This window comes from Rhodotorula toruloides (assembly GCF_000320785.1).
Source record: "Rhodotorula toruloides NP11 unplaced genomic scaffold Scaffold13, whole genome shotgun sequence".
NCBI classification, from domain to species: Eukaryota; Fungi; Basidiomycota; class Microbotryomycetes; order Sporidiobolales; family Sporidiobolaceae; genus Rhodotorula; species Rhodotorula toruloides.
The window spans coordinates 372,030-389,290 of NW_015622973.1; the positions used below are offsets into that span (position 1 = coordinate 372,030).

The following is a 17,261-nucleotide window of genomic DNA, read 5'->3' on the forward strand; positions in this document are numbered from 1 at the left end:
GCGAGAGCGTCGGGCAGGAAACGTCGAAGCGGCCTGCGTTGCGAGAACGAAAAAGAGAGAGTACAGAAACGACCTTCCTCGCAAAAAGCCAGCCTAGACGATTCCAGGTGCCTTTGCGCCCTTCGCAGCCGGCAAGTTTGTCCGCAGGGAGTAGTCGTCGCCTTGTGCGGTGATGTACCGGACCCAGGGGAGGGCGGCGTAGCCGGACTTCTCGACGACTTTGAGGTAGCGGACCTGTCGGGAGGGGCTCGAGGCGCATCAGCACAACAACCCCTAGCCATCTGGCCTTACGCTTTCGCAAGACCTAGTGTCGAAGAAGCCGTGCTGATGCAAAGAGCGAAGCTGACGCACCTGGATGCCCGAGACGGTAAAGTAGGGAATCTCAAACTTGACAGAAATCGGCGCCCGCTTGTCCATGTCCTCTGCATCCCGACAACCGTCCCGATGAGCAGACGAAACTCGAGTTGAGATACCCGCTCAACGCGAGAGAATGCGGGACGCACCTCCCCTCACACTCGGCAACCCAAAGTGCGCCCGCATCAAGAACTCCTTCCCGCCCGCCAACTGCTTGATGCGCCACACGAACGCCGACTTCTCCGGGACGTAGTGGACGGTACCGACTGACGCGCGGAATTTGGGCGAGTCGGCGTCGTCGGGAACGGGGATGAAGACCTCGACGTTGTTGGCGGTTGAGCGGCGCTTGAACTGCGCCTTGACCTGTGCGAGTTGACGTCATCCGAGGCACCGCCCGTCAGCACGTTGGAATACGCAGGCGGGAAGCTGACGCTGTCGACGCACCTTGACCACATACTCGATCCTGCTCCCCGAGTGCTGCTCAATCAGCGCCTCGGCCCAGATGAGCGGCTTGACCTGAGTGTTGAGGCGGTACGACATGAGCTCGAACTCGCCGTCGGGCGGGATGAACGAGATGGTGCGGTCGTTCTCGAAGCGCGAGAGGCGGACGCATTGGTGAAACTTGACGTCTTCCATCTCGATCGCCTTGCCGCGTGATGCTGTGTGCGATGACCGTCAGCAGACGTTGGCGAGAGTAGCGAGAGGAAGAACGCACTTCGCCCAGTCGTCTCGAACATGACCTTGTCGTTCAAGCCCAGCCGCAGTTCGGGCATTCCGCTCAGGTAGCACTTCATCTTGATCGCTCCAAGAATCTCGCTGCGAACGACGTTGCCGTTCGCGTTGACCTGTGCAAGGACAAACGCCACAAGGGACGCTCGAGTAAGCAACTGTTCGCCGTCGAGCGGGGAACGGCTCCTCTCGGCGCACCAGCAAGTTGACCGACTCGACCACATCCAGGAAGACTTCGTTCTTGCGGTACCGAATGCCCTCGGATCGCCACGACACCGCATTTGTGACAGCCATTGGCGGTCGGACCTGCACCTCGAGCTTGTGCGACTCTTGCGTGATGTATCTGCGAAAAACGGGTCAGCTTCGTTCGGGATGAATGTGGAGGGGCGAAACGCACTCTTGCAGGATCTTGCTCTCGGTCGTTTGGGGGTATCCAAAGTCCATCACCTCGTCGAACAACTCGTAGCTGAAGAGGGATCGCGAGTTAGCATGAATTTCCGCTTCCAAGCTGGACGACCGGACGCACATAATGACGAAGTTATCCCGAATCGACTCCTCCTCCAGCTCCTTGAAATACTCGGTCAAGACCTGCGGAAGCAAGAGAGTCAGTTCGCGAAGCGGGAGGAGCTTGGAGGATTGACGCACCGAGACGAGCTTGTGCAGGAACGTCAGGATCTCGGCCGCATTCGAGTTCTTCTTCGTCAACGCCACGACTGCAAGGCGCAAACCACGCGTTGAGCACGAGTTCCGCGAACGAGAACGGGAGGTCGTGCAGAGCGATTGCGGCCAAACTCACGGTACAGGTTGTTGTGTCGGATATGGAGGTAGTTGATCCCCTGACTGGAGAAGCACGGCGTCACGTAGTGCCCTTCCTCTTCTTGCTCGAGGACGAGAGGGAGGAACCGCTCGATGGTGGTGGGGGGAATGTCGTCGCGGTAAGACCGCTGGATGAGGGACTGCGCGTGTATTCAAAGCACAGGTCAGTGAACAGCAAGACACTATGGAGAGACCCCAGCCAGGCCGTGCGGCCGCGCTGGACGCTCCAAGTCGTGTTGTCGCTCGACGCACCTTGCCCTTCAAGTCGAGGATCGCAACGAGCGAGCAGCCGGGCATCTTCACACGTGCTCAGTCGGGTCTCAGGGCTGGCGAAAGGCGTAGGACGTCCTGGCGTGCGAGTTGCGAGGTGTCGCCGGCTGTCTGGCTGACGGGCGATGAAGCGGGGGGAGCGAGCGTGTCGCAGGCGGGCGTCGCTTGTGATTCGAAGCGGTAGTCCTTGTGCCGTGTACTAGCACAGAATGAGACAGAGAGCCGCGGCGAGAGAGCGAGAGCAAGGAGTTGGCAAGAGCGTCTCTTTGAACCGCCAAAGTCGCGACTTGCGTGGTGCAACCCTCTCTTGCGGCGAACGAGATGATGGATGCGGCAATGCAGAACATATGGATGCGGATGAACAGACCCCCGCGGCGGAACTCGAGGTATCGCGAGGCTCACCTCCCTCGACCGTCTCCCTTCGCCTTGCCCTTGCCCTTCCCCTTCGGCTTATCCTCCTTGACGAGCGGTGCTAGTGGTCGCTGCTTCGATAACCGCCACTTGTCGCGTCCTTGCGACTCCATCCAGATGTGGTGCAGGAGAGCCTGCGTGTAGACGGGCCCGCCGGGGAACTGCGAGAGAAACGCGCAAAACCGTCAGCGATGCTACTCAGAGGCAGATCCATATATCGAGGCAACGCATCCACCACATTGATGAATAGCACAGCCCTGAATGAGCATGCATTTCCGAACGAGACGCACCTTGTTCGGGTGCACCATCTGCTGATGCGACTGCCACCCTTCCCAGTTCTCGCCAAAGTCGTATGACGGAATCCCCACATCCCGCACGACCTGCTCCTGCATCTCCCGGATCGTGTGGATTCGGACGTCGGTGAAGAAGTTGGAGAAGCGTTCTTGCGAACCGTGGTCTTCGTGACCCGTGTGTCGCCAGTCATCTGCGCGAGCGATTCGTTGTGAGCGATACGTCTCGAGCAGGAGAGAGAGGAGAGTGCACGCACAGCTTGCTCCTCCAACCGGCCCAACCCTGTGCAACTTCCGCATCCAGATCGGCACCGCCGGCCAAGTCTCGTTAACATGCCGCAGGACGCTCTTCATGCGGTTCTGCCACCAGTCGACTCGCGCGTGTGTGAGCGGGATCTCGGTCGAGAGGTGCGCGATGCGGTCTTGTCGTCCGAAGAAGGCGAGGTCCCACACTGCGAGGCGAAACTGTCAGCCTGATCCTCCCAGTCGAGCGAGTGATTCCAACCTACGACCGGAGTGGATGGAGATGAAGGAAGGAGGGAAGGGGAGCTGGTCGGTGTGGACCTTGAAGAGCTTGTCGATCCGTTCTTCCGCCTTGCCGGGAGGGTGCCAATCGGGCTGTTGGCGGAAGTTGTCTTCGTCGTCCTGCGCAGAGAATCACAGTCAGCCACCACGGCTTTTCAGCCCCGCCTACCACGCAAAGCAGCGAAGCGGAGTAAAACCGGGAAGCCACGGCGACTCACCAAGCCGTACATGAACCCGTTCGTGAAGAACGTGTTCAGCCAGGGAATCTCGACAACCCAAGGGATCCCTCGCTCGTCCCAGCCAGCCGGCACAACGCCCTTCTTGCTGTAGTCGTCGTACGGGACGCAGTACCGCGGCAGACCCAACATCTCGGCGAGGTGGTGCAGCCCGTTCCGGTCAACCGAGTCGCCCAGGACAAGGATGGTGCGGTTCGCAAGCCATGAAGTCGCTTCGAGGTCTCGCCGAGCGATGAGGGATAGCCAGTCGGGGGCGGGTTCGCAGGTGGGGGAGTACGGGATCCACTTGGTTTGCAGCGGTTCGCGCTCGTCAACGTGCTGCGAGTATGTCCTGGTTCGTCAGCCATCTCCCAGCCCCATCGCAGCGAGAGGGAGGACGGCGCACCAAGAATCCCGGTTCAGCGAAAGGGTCGCACATCAACGCAGGATCCACCGCTGCCAGCTCCGGATGCAGGTCTCTGCGCGAGTACAAGCCCCGTCAGCATGATGAGCGCGTCTGACAGGCGCTGCGAGCGTAGACTGACATTGTTCGGTTCGTCGCCCGCCAGAGGGCGAACAGGATGACGAGTGAGAGCACCGCGGACAGCGGCAGCATGCTTATCCGTGGCATGGTGGTCAGCCACCCTCAGGAGCAGATCAGCAGGTCCAGCAAGCGAGCGAGAGTGAGTGTTGTCGAGGCGAGAGTTGGCCGGCACCTTCTGGCCGCGACGACGACGACCTTATCGCGTGATGACCTTGCCAGACACGCGAGACGTCGTCAAACGGCTCAGTCATCCTCACTACGTCGCTAACTCGCTGCTCTGCGCCGTGTTGCCCGCCCTTCTCCTCCTCTCGCTCGACTTGCGTTCCTCGCCCGCTGTCACAACCGCACTCGTCGCTGCGCCGGTCTTGCTGACCTTGTCGGTTGGACTGAGGAAGGACTCGGACAACATAGGTGCGCCCGATGTGTTGCGCTCATTCTCGTCTTGCAAGCTGACCTCCTTTGTACTGGGGGCGGTGCAGAGTCCCTTCACGAGAGCGTAACCTTCCAGCTCCGCCTATTCAACCTCTTCGGCCTTTTCTTCCTCCGTAACGAGATCGGCATTACGAAGGGATGGGTCCTGGCCTACTTTGGAGTCTGGATGGGTACGTCGAGGGATCCATTTCTCGCTTTTTCTGATGGCCCGAACTTCCTGACGCTTTCGTCGTATAGTGTGTAGCTTCTTGTTCCCTCAGCCATCGTATCTTGGCCCGCACAAGCTCAAAGTGCTCACTTCCGAGGTGCGGCCTCGTCAGCCGCTTTCTGCCGACTGTCAAGCTGATCTCGCGCCGTACAGACCTTCGACACGCACATCCTCCTCCTTTCGCCCGCCGACTCCGTACACCTCGTCGAAGAACCCAAAATCGTCGAGTTACCCGACGAGACGCCCGACGAACCTGCCGTTCCAGCTTCTTCTCCTCCAGATCCGACCCAATACCACCTCGTCCTCTTCTACGCCGACTACGACAAAAAGTCCCGCGACCTCGAGCTCACTCTCGCTCGACTCTCGAACGAGTTGACCACCCCCGTCCTCGACTTCTGCCTCCTCGATTCGGCAAAGGCGCCGACCACTTTCTACGACTTGGGAATCTCAACGTCGCCCATGGCATTCGACATCCCGCAGCTGCGGCTGTACAAGGGAGGAAAGGTGGTGCAGCAATACCCGCTGTCGGAGGGTGAGGCGAGGCGGAAGATGCGGCGCGAGAGGAGCGCGAAGCTGGAAGAAGATCTGGGCGTCAAGGATGGTGCGATCGAGAGCGAGGATGGCAGCGATGATGGAGCGGACAGTGATGCGGAGAGCGAGGACGAGAGGGAGGTTCAGCGGATACGGGATATGAGCAGGTTCAAGTGGGACCGGAGCGCGGTGGGTTGGCCTTGCAACTCTTCGTACGCGAGGAGCGCTGACGAATTCTGTCTCACAGGCGGCTATCGTGCGCACCTTCCGCCTGCGCGAACGAGCACGTCTCCCTTCGCGAAGTTCGTAGGAAGTGCGCAATGCAGGTTTACGACAACAAGAGATCGCTACATTTCTGGACAAGAAGACCTGCATGAACCTCAACACCGCTCGAACACCCTAAACAACGCCTCAAGACTAGTCGCGAGCACGATATCCTTCTTGAGCAGCCGTTCGGGCGGGACGAGGTACTGCTTGGCGGCGGGGAAGAGGACGTGCTGGATCATGCGTTTCTGCGCGTCGACTTGGTCTTGCGAAGGCGGCGTGAGGGGAGCAGTAGGCGAGGGAGCGGGCGAGTAGAAGAAGGCGAGTTCGCGAAGGAAGGTGGCGAAGCATGGCTTCTCGTGCTCCCAGTCGACATGTGCGCCGATACGTAGGAGGACTGCAGGTGTCCAGTCAGCTTCGGGTCGCCGCTGAGGATGGGAGTGCACGCACAGAGAGGCAGCTTGTTCATGTCGGGCGAGTAGCCGGGCAGGACGAGCGGCAAACTCTCGATCTTGCCGTCGTCCGAGATGGAGAACGAGAAGTACTCGTCGAGCATCGCCCGTGCGCCATGCAGAGTTGAGTAGACGCGCTGCTCGAGAAACGGTCAGTCAGCAGCCAACGAGCGTTCGAGCGGTTCGTCACGCACCTCGACGATTCTGGACGGCGCTGCTTTCGCCGCTGCTTCGCCTGATGCCCGGTCGACGGCGAGCTGGACGAGCTTGCGGAGGTCCTGAGGCGGTTGCAGCTTGATGCGCGAGAAGCGGCCGAACTGTCGCAAGCCGAGCTGGTAGAACAGCTCTTCGCTGCGGCGAGGCGCGTAAATGAGCTGTTTCTGAGAGCTGAAACAGAAAGACGTACCCTATTGCGGCGTGGTCGATGATGTAGAGCTTGGTTTGGTGCTGGATCATCGACTTGCGAGTGACGAGGTCCGCAACGCCGACAAAGATGTGGCCCTTGATGAGCGCATCGAGGCCTACCAGTTCCTGTCCGTCAGCGCTGCTCAACCCGAAAGAAGGGCAAGTGACTACACACCCTCGTGCCGCGCTTCGACAACCTCCTTCCTCAGCTGCCTCACACTCGTCAACGCACACTCGCTCTGCGCAATTCTCACCCTCGCACTCTTCTGCTTCGCCTGTTGCACCGCCAACTGCGTCGCAAAAGCCGGGTCGTGATCCGACTTGCGTTTCTTGCTCGGTCGGTCATCGTCGTCGGCTGCTTCTCGCGTCTTGTCGCCAGTTCGGGAGTTTGACGAGGCTGGTAGGGTTGGAAACATAGCGTCGAGCGTTTGAGACTGCGCGTCGGTGCGAACGAGCTTGTTTGGCGCGACTTTGGCGGGCTTCGTCGAGGAGCCAGTCGAGGGTTTGCGAGAGCTCGAGGCGGCGGGAGTCGCGGTTGCGGCCGAGCCTGCTAGTGTTCGAGCAGCCGTTGGCGTCCCATTCGTCGGCAAGAGGGTCTGTGGTACCAAGCTGCATCAGCGGACGACACGAAGGAAAGCAGCTTTCTCTCACGCAACGCACCTGGACCTTATAACTCCGACTCTCCCCCTGCTTCTCCAACACCTCTGCCAACTTCTCACAAACAAGCTGCACGACCTCGTCCTCGTCCTCAAACGCGACTTCCTTCTTCGTCGGATGGACGTTGACGTCGATTTTGGCTGGCGAGATCGAGAGGGAGAGGTAGACGAAGGGATGGGTGTTTTTGGCGAGCAGGGTCGAGTAGAAGGCTTCGAGGGCGCGCTTGAGCGAGGTGCAGTCGACGTAGCGGTCTGCGGTAAGGGAGGATCAGCACGGCACAGACCGAAAAGAGGGGTCGGCGTGGACTCACGGTTGATGAAGAAGAGAAAGGTGCTCCGCTTCGCCTGGTAGTTAGCCCCGCTACACCACGCCCTGACCTTTACACCCAACTCGTCACTCTCCGCCACAACCTCGACCAACTCCCTCCTCACCGCCTCCCCGTACAACAGCCCAATATTGTCCAGCGTGCTCGCTCCGACACTCGTGTTGACGTCCGCTGTCGAGCTGGATGAACTGGAGGCCTTCTTGCAGACGAAGGAGACGCCGGCGTTGTGAATCGAGTAGGCTGTGACGACGGAGAGGATGCGCGCGTATTCTTCGTTTGCGGGGCGGAGAGAGCGCAGGCGCTGAGGAGTGTTGTAGAAGAGGTCCTCGACCTGCAAAATGAGAGTGTGAGCACGAGTGAGGCGATCAAAGGGAAGCAAGACTCGCCGTCAAGACTGTCCCGTCGTTGCCTGCGCAAGGCAGAGGCGCAGCGTCGCCGCCAGGCTTGAGCGGTATCAGCGCTCCATCCGCATAGGCAGCTCTACATGTATCGGCGATCAGCAATCACCCCGCAAGTGACCGAACAGCGAGCACGCACTTCCAAGCACAAGTCTCGTCCCGCGTTTTGGTCGTCACGCTCAGATGCGCAACATGGCTGATACTCGCCAACGCCTCGCCGCGGAACCCGTACGTCCCGAGCGACGAGAGGTCCTCGAAGGCTTTGATCTTGGAGGTTGTGAAGCGTTCGCAGAGGATCGGGAGGTCGGATTTCTGCGTGAGGGTAGAGTGAGTCTCCGTTCGCGGCTGTTTCGCGAGGGGGGAAGGGAGGAAGCTCACCCTTATTCCACTCCCGTTATCCTGGATCTGCAACAACTTCAGCCCGCCCTCCTTGACCGTAACCCGAATCGTCGTCGCCCCCGCATCCAGCGAGTTCTCAATCAGCTCCTTGAGCGCGTTCGCCGGTCGCTGTATGATCTGTTCGTCGCAACGTAGTGTCAGCGAGGAGCTTTGGGACTGTAGGGAGGGGAGAGACGGACTTCGCCCGCCGCGATCCGGTTCACGACGGCTTCAGGGAGCTTGGCGATGGCCCGCGGAGCTGGCGGTGCGGCTGCGAGGACTAGTCAGAAGAATGGCAGCGTAGCTAACGAGCGGCATGCGCACCTGGCTTCTCTGTCGCCATCCTCTCCACCCTTCACAGCCTCCGCGAGCGAAACACGCGGCGACAACGCGTTTGGCTTAGCAAGGCGGCGCGAGAGCAGGCTAGTTGGAGCGCAGGCTAGCGAAGTGGAGAAACTGAGCGACAGAAGCAGCGCAATGCGGTGAGAGCGAGTGAGCGTGAGGTGCTCAAGGTGAAGAGAGGAAGAGTACACTCTCGAGGCGACGGAGGTTCTGAGGCGGAAGTATGGATTGACTGCTACATTGGCAAGGGCTACGTATGCGTCTTGTACACGCTCTCGCACCCACAGCGCCGTTCAGCACCCTCCTCCTCGTCCCATCCTGCGAACCTTTTCCCTCGTTCTCGCACCCTCGCTCCGCTCAAGCGGCCCTCCTGCACTGCTCATGCATGTCCCGCTGGTGCTCCAAAGCCTTTGCACGCCTCGACACGGACCCGCCCAAAGGACGAAGCCCGCGCGAGGCTCGAACAAGTCCCCTCCTCGTCGAGTCGGGGGCGTGTTGCTGCTGCTGCTTCGGCGAGTTGAAGCGCTGGCGGGTTGGTGGTGGATCTTGCGGACCCGATAGGACGACCCTCGTAAGGAGGCGAGTGTCGGGACAATAAGGGTCGGCGTGATGAGTGGAGAAGCAAGAGAAGGGGTGCGCTCGCTGGACTCGCGGGTAATGCTGCGAGATTACAACGGGAGCTTACTGGGCGGTTGTAAGGGCAGAAACAGTTCCTGCTCTTGCTACGTGTCCAGTTGAGTTCGGTCCAGTGCGCAACTCTCCTCGTCCTCTTGCTTGCCCTCGCCCTTGTTGCTCCCTCGCGATGCACACGCCCCGTCGAAGGATCTGCACTTGGTCGCTGTGCATCGATTCAAGACTCGCTGCGAGACACTGCTGCCCTGCATTTCAAGCGAAGCCCCTGCTTCGATGACGCAGGCCGACCTTGATCAAGCCGACTTTCGGAGAGGCAGCAGCAGCCTCGCTCGCTCTTCTCCTCCACTTCTACGCTCTGGCTGCTCGCTAGCACTCTCAGGCGTCGTCTCTTAGCTTGCATCTCTACACTGTCGACCAACGACGACCATGCGCGACCGCTTGCAACCCTTCCACGGCCTCTACTGGCTCTTCCCGCTCATCGCCTTCGTCGTCTGGTGGGGCACGCTTCGTAAGTGGCCAGCGCCTTCTTCTACCCCCGCTCCCCCAAACGACAACCCTCCCGCATCTCCCTGGCCGCCCTCGCGACTGCATCTTTCGTACGGATGCGCTGACGTCTCTTGCTCGTTCCGCAGTGGGCCTCTTGCTCTGGTGGGCGGTGCGTACAGTGTTGCGATTATCCCCAGACGTTGGAGCTGACGACTTGTTTCCCCACAGGTCGCGGACAATGCGAAGCAATACCAGCCTGGACAACCAACTATTCTCGTCAGTCCCCCCGTCTCCTCGTCGCGTGCAGCAGGAGAAGCTGACTCGTGTTCGAACCGGCAGTACGTTTCCAACGTCGGCGCTGAGCCGCGCAAGCAGGCGCTCTTCATCGCGGGAGTCTCGACGACAGCCGTCTTCTGTGCGTGTACTTCTTCGTTTTCCTCGCGTGCTCGTGCTGACCTGTTCAACACGCAGACACCCTCTCGCTCCTCATGGAGCGCTGGCTTCGTCACCTGCGCCGCATCCCCGGCGCCCTTCGCAAGCGGGACCGCAATGCCGACATGTTCGTCCCATCCCATCCTCCGCCGAATACAGCTCGTTGCTGACATTCCTCTCGCTTCACAGCGTCGCATGCGTCTTCGGCATCCTCGGCTCGATCGCGCTCGTCTTGCTTTCATCGCTGAACGACTTGGCTTTCCCCAAGGCGCACTGGAGTATGGCTGTGAGTGTCGCGCTTTCCCACCTCTTTCCCCAGCGCAAGCTGACGAGTGCGTGGTTTCAGGCCGTCTTTATCGTCTGCATCGCCATCTCCGCGCTGTGCCAAACCCTCGAGATCATGTGGCTCAAGCAGGACCAGTACGCCCTTTCCTCCTCTTCCCGCACGATCATATGGCTCACCTCATGCACTCGCGCAGCATCGACCGCAAGCACTTGCGTCGCAACGCCATCGTCAAGTGGATCATCGTCGTTCTTGCTATCTGCTGCGCGATTTGCTTCGGCGCGACCTAGTGCGTTCCCGCCCGCTCTTCACCGCATGCCAGAATGCAGGAGCTGACTGGGTGATTCCTTCTCCAGCGGCGTCTGCGCTGGATCGGGAAGCAAGAGGCCCTTGACCTCGCGCTGCGACCGGATCAAGTCTGTCGCGGCCATCTTCGAGTGGTGAGCGACATTTCTCAGCTCTCTCTCCTTGTTCAGTGTGCTGACTCTCTCCTCGCAGGACGATCGCGGGCTTGTACGGCGTCTACCTCGGCACGATGGGCTTCGACCTCTGGCCCGCACACAAGACGCGCAACCACCTCGGCATGTCGAAAGACTTCCTCATCGAAGGGGACCGCAACAACACCCTCCACGTGCACAAGAACCGTGCCCAGCCAGGTGCGCGCGGTGGAGTGCTGGAGGAGGTCGAGAATGGCACGGCGAGACCGAGTTTGGCGAGCGATGGACAGTATGGGAGGTATGCGGAGCCCGTCGCTCAGTCGAACGGGTTGATGCAGCCAGAAATGGCGCACACGGGACACGGACAGGTGCATCGGACCGTTTACTAGACAGACCCTTCTCTATCCTCCGTCTTCATCGATGGACTATCATGCCCACGGACTGAACACATGTAGCGATACCCCTCCCCTATTCCTGCCTCTTAATCTGTCCCCACTAGACCAGCATTGCAAGAAGTTCAGTCGCATCCTCGAGCGTCGCAGTCGTATCTTCCGCTTGAGAAGGTCGCGCAGCGCTTTCGCTTCTTCTCCCTTGTCGAAGCCGGCTTTCTCCTCGCTTTGAACGACCGCCATGATTTGCTTGCTCCCGTCACAATCTGCCAGCGTCACCGCAGCGTTTGTACGACCGGTGCGGCGGCACTCGAGACTCCACCGGGTCCTCTCCCACTTTGTTCTTCCGTCGCTTCTCTCTCTTCTACGCTCCGCTCTGCTCTGTGCAGGTCGTCAGTCGCTAATAGAAGACGCTTACACGCTAGCCCGAAGCTCGCCGCCGTCTACGACGTCTCGCTCGCCTCCTCTCCGCCTCACTCGTTCGGATCCCGCTGAGATGGTCTACACGCTTCGCTGGGGCATCCTCTCGACAGGTGCGTCCGATCACCCTCCCTCACCAACGTCTCAATGACGGTATCCTCCCTACAGGTCGCATCGCCACCGAGTTCTCCCTCGACCTCCTCATCGACCCTTCGACTCGCCAGGTCTGCCACGTCGCGCACCGCATCGTCGCAGTCGGTTCCCGCTCGAAGAACTCGGCGCAGAAGTTCGTCGATAACGTGTGGAGCGAGGCGGGCGTCAAGGAGGGCAAGGAGCAGGTCACGCTGTATGGCTCGTACGACGAGTTGCTCGCCGACAAGGACGTCGACTGCATCTACATCGGCACGCCTCACTCGCACCACTACGCCAATGCCCATGCCGCCCTCTCCGCCGGCAAGAACGTCCTCTGCGAAAAGTCGCTCGTCGTCAACGCCGCTCAGGCAAAAGCGCTCATCGACCTCGCCCGCTCGAAGGACCTCTTCCTCATGGAAGCGGTCTGGCTACGCTTCCAACCTTGTATGGTGAAGATGCGGGAGCTGTTGCCGACTATTGGAGACGTGCGCGGAGCGTCTGCAGAGTTGTGCTGCAACTTTGCGCCGCAAGAACGGACGGAGCCGGACGCTCGTTTGTTCAATCCGAAGCTGGCGGGAGGCGCTCTTCTCGACCTAGGCGTACGTCGTTTGTTCGCGTTCTTTTAAGGCAGGAAACTCACGCTTGCCTCCCTTGACAGCCCTACCCCTGGACGCACCTCGCCCTCGCTCTTCTCCCTCCGTCTTCTTCGTCCACCGAGCCTCTACCCGTCCCCAAAATCACCTCCTCCATGGTCAAGACAACGACAGGCGTCGACCGCGCCGTCGTTGCAGGCATCACCTTCATCCAGCCGGACGGACGCGAAGTCCTCGGTTCCTTCGTCACTGCCCAAGACCGCCAATCGCCTATCACTCGCTGTTCCCTCATCCAAGGGTCGCACGGCTTCATCGAGATCGGCGGACCGCCCATCCGGCCATGGATCATCACCGTCACTCGGTGGAAGAACGAGGAGAACCTCTCGCTCTCCAGGACTCTGCCGGACGAGACGGAGACGTACGATTTCCGTGAGCAGCCGGGCGGGATGCGAGGGTGTGCGTGGGAGGCGGACGACGTAGCGCGGTGCATCAGGGATGGGAAGAAGGAGAGCGAGCGGATGCCGCTGCGAGAGTCGCTCCTCATGATGCAGGTCCGTCGCCTTTCTCCCTTCTTGGCTCTCCTCCTGGCATTGTTGTGGACCTCGGAGCTGACGGAGGATTGGTCACGCAGGTCTTCGACGAGATACGAAGACAGCACGACTTTGCTTTCCCTGCAGAGATCGAAAGCGTCGAGCTGCTGTAGAAGATTCGTGGCGGATCGAGAATGTTGAAACGTGTACTGCATCCACTGCGTCTAGCTACAACAGTCTAGAGGAGCGCACATCACCAGCTCAGCTCGTCTCCCGTGTAGTCCCAGAACTTTCCGCCCGTCTTCTCCCTCGTCGCGCCATCGACGATCTTGAGAATGCCCGCGACGCTGTCCTCGAGCTTGACGGGCGCCTCCTCGAGGCCGAACGCTCTGGCTCCTGCGTTACCCATGTCTGTCTGAGCCCACCCTGGACTAATGGCGTAGGAAGCGATGTGGTCCTTCTCATGTTCCTCGTTGATGCGGAGGGTGAGGAAATTGAGCGCGGCTTTGGAGAGGGTGTAGGCGGTCATGCGCATCGGCATGAGGTTGGTGAGCGAAGCTGGCGCGGTTGAAATTGCGGCGAACTGAGGGTGGGAGGATTTGGCGAGGAGCGAGGCGACTGCTTGGAAGAGGACGAGTGGGCCCATCGTGTTGACCTGGAAGTGGCGCTCGAAAACGGCGGGCGGAACGTCGACGACATCGCCGTATCCGTCGGAGATGCCTGCAAAACAAGATGAGGGTCAGGCTGATCAGGATGGGGGAAAGGGGAGAAGGGCTGATCGGCGGGAGCAAAGGGACGAGGCGTACCAGCATTAGCGATCACGATATCCAGCTTGCCTGCCGTCTGCTCGATGATTGCCGCAACGGCCTTGGCATCTTCCACCGAGCCCGACTCGAGCTGGACGATGTGCAGGTTTGGCGCCTCCTTTGCGAGCGCACTGAGCGCATCCGCCTTGTTGACGTCGCGAACGCCGGCAAAGACAACCGCGTCGGGTCGCTTGACGAGCGAGGAGACGAGGCCAAAGCCGATTCCGCGAGCGGTGCCGGTGACTGCGAGCCGACAAGATGTCAGCCGGGTTGTAGCGGGGTAGGCGTGCGAAGGGGATACGTACCCAGGTATACGGTCTGCGAGACGGAAGTCGACATTCTGCTTGAGTACGTGGTCGAAGGTTGAGGATGATAGGACAGTGCCGGGTGCGCAAGCAGAGCAGGTACAGTACGGAGAAAGCAGGGAAGCGTCGTCGAGGCAAACAAAGGCCGGCCCTCGATCGGCTCGGAAGATGACTGAGCAAAGGGTGAGTAAGCGGCATTCGGAGACGCGGAGCCCGTTGCTCAGCCGTGGCCTGTCTCCGAGCTGCGATAGCAGACAACAGTGGGTCGTGGCCCACCCGCACAGGCGAAGACGAGAAAGGCTGGTGCGTGTTCGCCGAGCTGAACGCAAAGGCGTCGGGAGGTGGGGACTGCGAGGGGATCTGCGAGGGCGGGTGCTGGGGTCGCGGGTGCTGCAGTGGCGGCGACGAGCGTGTTTTTATCGGTCCACCGTACATCCTGGCCGATTCGAGCACGCGTGCGAGGTGGAAAGGGTGGTCGTTGAGTGAGGTGCAGAGCGAAGACGAGAGGGCGGGGTGCGAGCCGTTCGAGCGGGTCTGGCGGAACTTGCGCGGTCTTGCAGCGCTGTCCTAAGCAGTCTAGGCGGTCACAAGCAAGCTGCAAGCGACAACGAGATGGTGGTCTCCTCCAGAGAGCGATGTTGCCCTCGTCCTCATCAGCTCGAACGCGACAACACCGCTTGGGGGGCTGCTTGCTGGCTAGGCATGACTGCTGCACTGACCGTCACTACGCTGTAGGTCCACCCAGACCCGCTGAGCTGTGTCGCGCGACTTCCTCCTCCTCTCGCCTTCGGCGGACCCGTCTACACAAGCTGGGAGTCGTGCAGACTGCCTAGTCGACCGTCGCTCGCTCTCGTGCAATTCACAGTGCCAGCTGTCATGACACACTGAAGGCGGCGGGTGCTGCTCTGTGTCTCCTCTCTTTCTCCAAGCGTCTCGGATCTGCCGTGGAGCAGATCCCGACGCGCCAGATCTCCAGATGTGGATGTGCTTCGCTCGTTCAGACGTACCCGAGCTTCACTTTGAGGAAGCTCACTCTATACGCCGTCCCTCGTTCGCACTCGAAGCTGGATCCTCCTCAAGACCCTCCTCGTCCTCCCCTCATCGCCTCCACCGCCCCGCCGTCTCCCGCACGGATCTTCCGACACCCGCGGATACTCCGGTCCGTCGCGAGCCCCTCTCTCATCCCTCCGTCCGTCGGCAACTCTTCTCCTTCGCTGTCAGCTCTGCTTCTCGGACACTGAACATGGGCCGCCTCTTTGGTTTCACGTCGCTGGAGGAGCTTATCGGCACCTTGCTACCATCAGAAGAGGGTGTCAGATTTGGACGTACGCAGCCAGCGCGCGAATGGAAGGAGGCTGTCCTGTCGGTTGCTTTGCGAGACTGGCTCACGCGGCTTCAGCAACTGTCTATCGACGACTTCAAGGCACGCATCGAAGACTTGAAGACAAGGGTGGGACGGGACAAGGAGAAGATCCGGATTCCGGCGTTCGACATGAGCTTCGCGTTATTTGCGCAGCAGCTGGTACGTTGCTGACCTGCGAGAGAGGCTGTGCGGCGAGGATGCACATCACTGCTGACACACAACCCGGCAGTTTGGCATGCAGACTCCACCGGCCAACGCGGATCCTGAACAACTTGGCATCACGTATGGCAGAATTCTCGTTGATGTTTGCGCAGGCGTGGGTACACCTCAAACTCCTCGCAGAAGGACAATGCTTACCGTTTCCTATCTCCTGCGTCGTCAGGCAACAAGCCAAGCCTTGAACATTCAGTTGACTGGCATGGCCGCCCTTGTTGGCCACTGTCGTCAGACTGGGTTGGTACGACGCGCAGCGAGCTACTCGAGGCTCGGCCGTACCTGGAATCGTCCGAGCGCGACCGCATCTTTTTGCGCTGCAAGCACGCTCACGAGCACCTCGAAGGGTACAAGAAGGGCGGGAGTTGTCCGGATGTACTTGTCGAGCATCTGGTGCGCCGCACATGCGCTAGCTCTACATCGGTAGCTGACACCCACCTCGCAGCCCAGTGCCTTGACACTGCTTGGTCGGGTACAGTCCGCCTCCCCATCCTCCGGCTTTTCACTTCTCTGAACTTTGCCATTGGCAACAGCTCCCGCTCATTGAATGGCATCCGGGAGTGCACAAGTGCTCGACGTGCGCAGCAGAGCACGCATCAGCCACGGTGAGCCGGATACTCTCGTACAGTCGCAATTTACCTCACTTTCCTGAACCACTTTCCTGAACCATGTTGCAGCACTCTCTCGCTCATTCCGCCGCATCTCCCTTCTTCCCTCGAGCCCGCGCCAGCATCACAAGGCAGATGCGAGCGTTCTGAGCGCGCCGCACAGCGCGGTCCCGTCAACCTTCCCAACCACAAAATCCCTTCACCCCCTCCTCATCCCACTCTCCTCGATCCCATTCCTTCGACGTATCGTACTGCGTACTGCAGCCGCAGCCCATGTCGAGCCGTTCGTCGACGGTGAATGGGGATTGGCGCAAGTACTTGGCGAGAAGAAAGCAATGCGAGTCAAGTTCTGCGGAGGGAGAGCGCTGTCTCGCGACAGGCGTGAGACTCTTTCTCGTGTTCTCGCAGTCCGTGCCTGTGAGCAGATCGGTATAGTGGTTGACCGTCCATTGCAGCAATACTTCGCTGTCCTGCGCCTTCCTCGTGAAGCAGCCGATCCGTGCGGGCGCCGAGAACGACGGGTTCACGGGGCCGATGACGTTGCGGATCTTGAGTGTCGAGAGGAGCTGAGTGACGAAGCTTCGCAAGTGAGCGGCGTTTGGGAACGCTGTGTAGCTGGGACGGCAGGGACCGGCAAGCAACGCCAAAGAGCCAGGGTAGCCATAACCTTGAACCCGGAAGGACGTGCGTCCCTTGCGGAAGGACGTGCGTCCCTCGTACTAAAGTCGTCATCTGGCGCCCGTCAAGGGCTTTTCGGTTGAAGCGAGCCAGAGGCGACTCGCCGGATCATGGTCACGGGGGAGGCCCGCTGCGGGATCCGAGTTCCTGAAGGAAAGCAGGAGGCACAGTAGCATCACTGGGCGAGCGCCAATTGCGACTCGAGGCCAACGAGAGCTGTTCGCGAGGTGTTGGCAGAGGGCGAGGAGGTCGAACGCAAGTTGGACGTTGTCACCACCGCCTCATCCCCGTGAACCCCCGCTAGACCGCTCTGCTACACATCTCGGACTGCCTGCATCCCGGCAAACTATACCTTCAACCGCCCGCCGCTCGCCTCGCTCTTCCCCACCCGCTCGCCCTCCTCATCA

At 60.3% G+C, this 17,261-nt stretch overlaps 8 protein-coding genes across 8 annotated transcripts; 4 read left to right on the forward strand and 4 right to left on the reverse strand.

Moving 5' to 3' along the window:
• Positions 1 to 93: 93 nt before the first annotated feature.
• On the reverse strand, positions 94 to 2,196 carry RHTO_01460 (clathrin assembly protein ap47; the record flags this gene model as incomplete). Its single annotated transcript, XM_016415142.1, has 11 exons — positions 94 to 234; positions 352 to 422; positions 504 to 717; positions 799 to 1,013; positions 1,070 to 1,199; positions 1,282 to 1,426; positions 1,481 to 1,549; positions 1,610 to 1,671; positions 1,729 to 1,796; positions 1,880 to 2,039; positions 2,152 to 2,196. The coding sequence occupies 11 exons, from the start codon at positions 2,194 to 2,196 to the stop codon at positions 94 to 96; spliced, it is 1,320 nt and encodes a 439-aa protein (XP_016272932.1).
• Positions 2,197 to 2,567: 371 nt separating this feature from the next.
• On the reverse strand, positions 2,568 to 4,241 carry RHTO_01461 (uncharacterized protein; the record flags this gene model as incomplete). The annotated part of the gene is made up of 7 exons (XM_016415143.1): positions 2,568 to 2,741; positions 2,871 to 3,064; positions 3,128 to 3,322; positions 3,380 to 3,515; positions 3,614 to 3,949; positions 4,017 to 4,089; positions 4,156 to 4,241. 7 exons carry the CDS (start codon positions 4,239 to 4,241, stop codon positions 2,568 to 2,570), a joined length of 1,194 nt encoding a protein of 397 aa, XP_016272933.1.
• A 119-nt stretch (positions 4,242 to 4,360) lies between these two features.
• Positions 4,361 to 5,635, forward strand: RHTO_01462 (thioredoxin fold domain protein; the record flags this gene model as incomplete). Its single annotated transcript, XM_016415144.1, has 5 exons — positions 4,361 to 4,565; positions 4,634 to 4,756; positions 4,824 to 4,891; positions 4,948 to 5,514; positions 5,573 to 5,635. 5 exons carry the CDS (start codon positions 4,361 to 4,363, stop codon positions 5,633 to 5,635), a joined length of 1,026 nt encoding a protein of 341 aa, XP_016272934.1.
• A 70-nt stretch (positions 5,636 to 5,705) lies between these two features.
• RHTO_01463 (DNA mismatch repair protein MLH1) lies at positions 5,706 to 8,547 on the reverse strand (the record flags this gene model as incomplete). Its single annotated transcript, XM_016415145.1, has 12 exons — positions 5,706 to 5,986; positions 6,040 to 6,178; positions 6,236 to 6,392; positions 6,448 to 6,562; positions 6,622 to 7,042; positions 7,107 to 7,354; positions 7,414 to 7,759; positions 7,824 to 7,908; positions 7,966 to 8,138; positions 8,205 to 8,342; positions 8,405 to 8,475; positions 8,529 to 8,547. 12 exons carry the CDS (start codon positions 8,545 to 8,547, stop codon positions 5,706 to 5,708), a joined length of 2,193 nt encoding a protein of 730 aa, XP_016272935.1.
• Positions 8,548 to 9,605: 1,058 nt separating this feature from the next.
• RHTO_01464 (FK506 suppressor Sfk1) lies at positions 9,606 to 11,206 on the forward strand (the record flags this gene model as incomplete). Its single annotated transcript, XM_016415146.1, has 9 exons — positions 9,606 to 9,687; positions 9,812 to 9,834; positions 9,894 to 10,080; positions 10,137 to 10,224; positions 10,287 to 10,383; positions 10,444 to 10,517; positions 10,577 to 10,669; positions 10,737 to 10,820; positions 10,879 to 11,206. 9 exons carry the CDS (start codon positions 9,606 to 9,608, stop codon positions 11,204 to 11,206), a joined length of 1,056 nt encoding a protein of 351 aa, XP_016272936.1.
• A 496-nt stretch (positions 11,207 to 11,702) lies between these two features.
• RHTO_01465 (dihydrodiol dehydrogenase / D-xylose 1-dehydrogenase (NADP)) lies at positions 11,703 to 13,054 on the forward strand (the record flags this gene model as incomplete). The annotated part of the gene is made up of 4 exons (XM_016415147.1): positions 11,703 to 11,739; positions 11,795 to 12,357; positions 12,417 to 12,902; positions 12,983 to 13,054. The coding sequence occupies 4 exons, from the start codon at positions 11,703 to 11,705 to the stop codon at positions 13,052 to 13,054; spliced, it is 1,158 nt and encodes a 385-aa protein (XP_016272937.1).
• Positions 13,055 to 13,134: 80 nt separating this feature from the next.
• Positions 13,135 to 14,026, reverse strand: RHTO_01466 (short-chain dehydrogenase/reductase SDR family protein; the record flags this gene model as incomplete). Its single annotated transcript, XM_016415148.1, has 3 exons — positions 13,135 to 13,601; positions 13,688 to 13,930; positions 13,993 to 14,026. The coding sequence occupies 3 exons, from the start codon at positions 14,024 to 14,026 to the stop codon at positions 13,135 to 13,137; spliced, it is 744 nt and encodes a 247-aa protein (XP_016272938.1).
• A 1,209-nt stretch (positions 14,027 to 15,235) lies between these two features.
• Positions 15,236 to 16,082, forward strand: RHTO_01467 (uncharacterized protein; the record flags this gene model as incomplete). The annotated part of the gene is made up of 4 exons (XM_016415149.1): positions 15,236 to 15,514; positions 15,585 to 15,675; positions 15,804 to 15,961; positions 16,014 to 16,082. 4 exons carry the CDS (start codon positions 15,236 to 15,238, stop codon positions 16,080 to 16,082), a joined length of 597 nt encoding a protein of 198 aa, XP_016272939.1.
• Between the last annotated feature and the right edge of the window lie 1,179 nt (positions 16,083 to 17,261).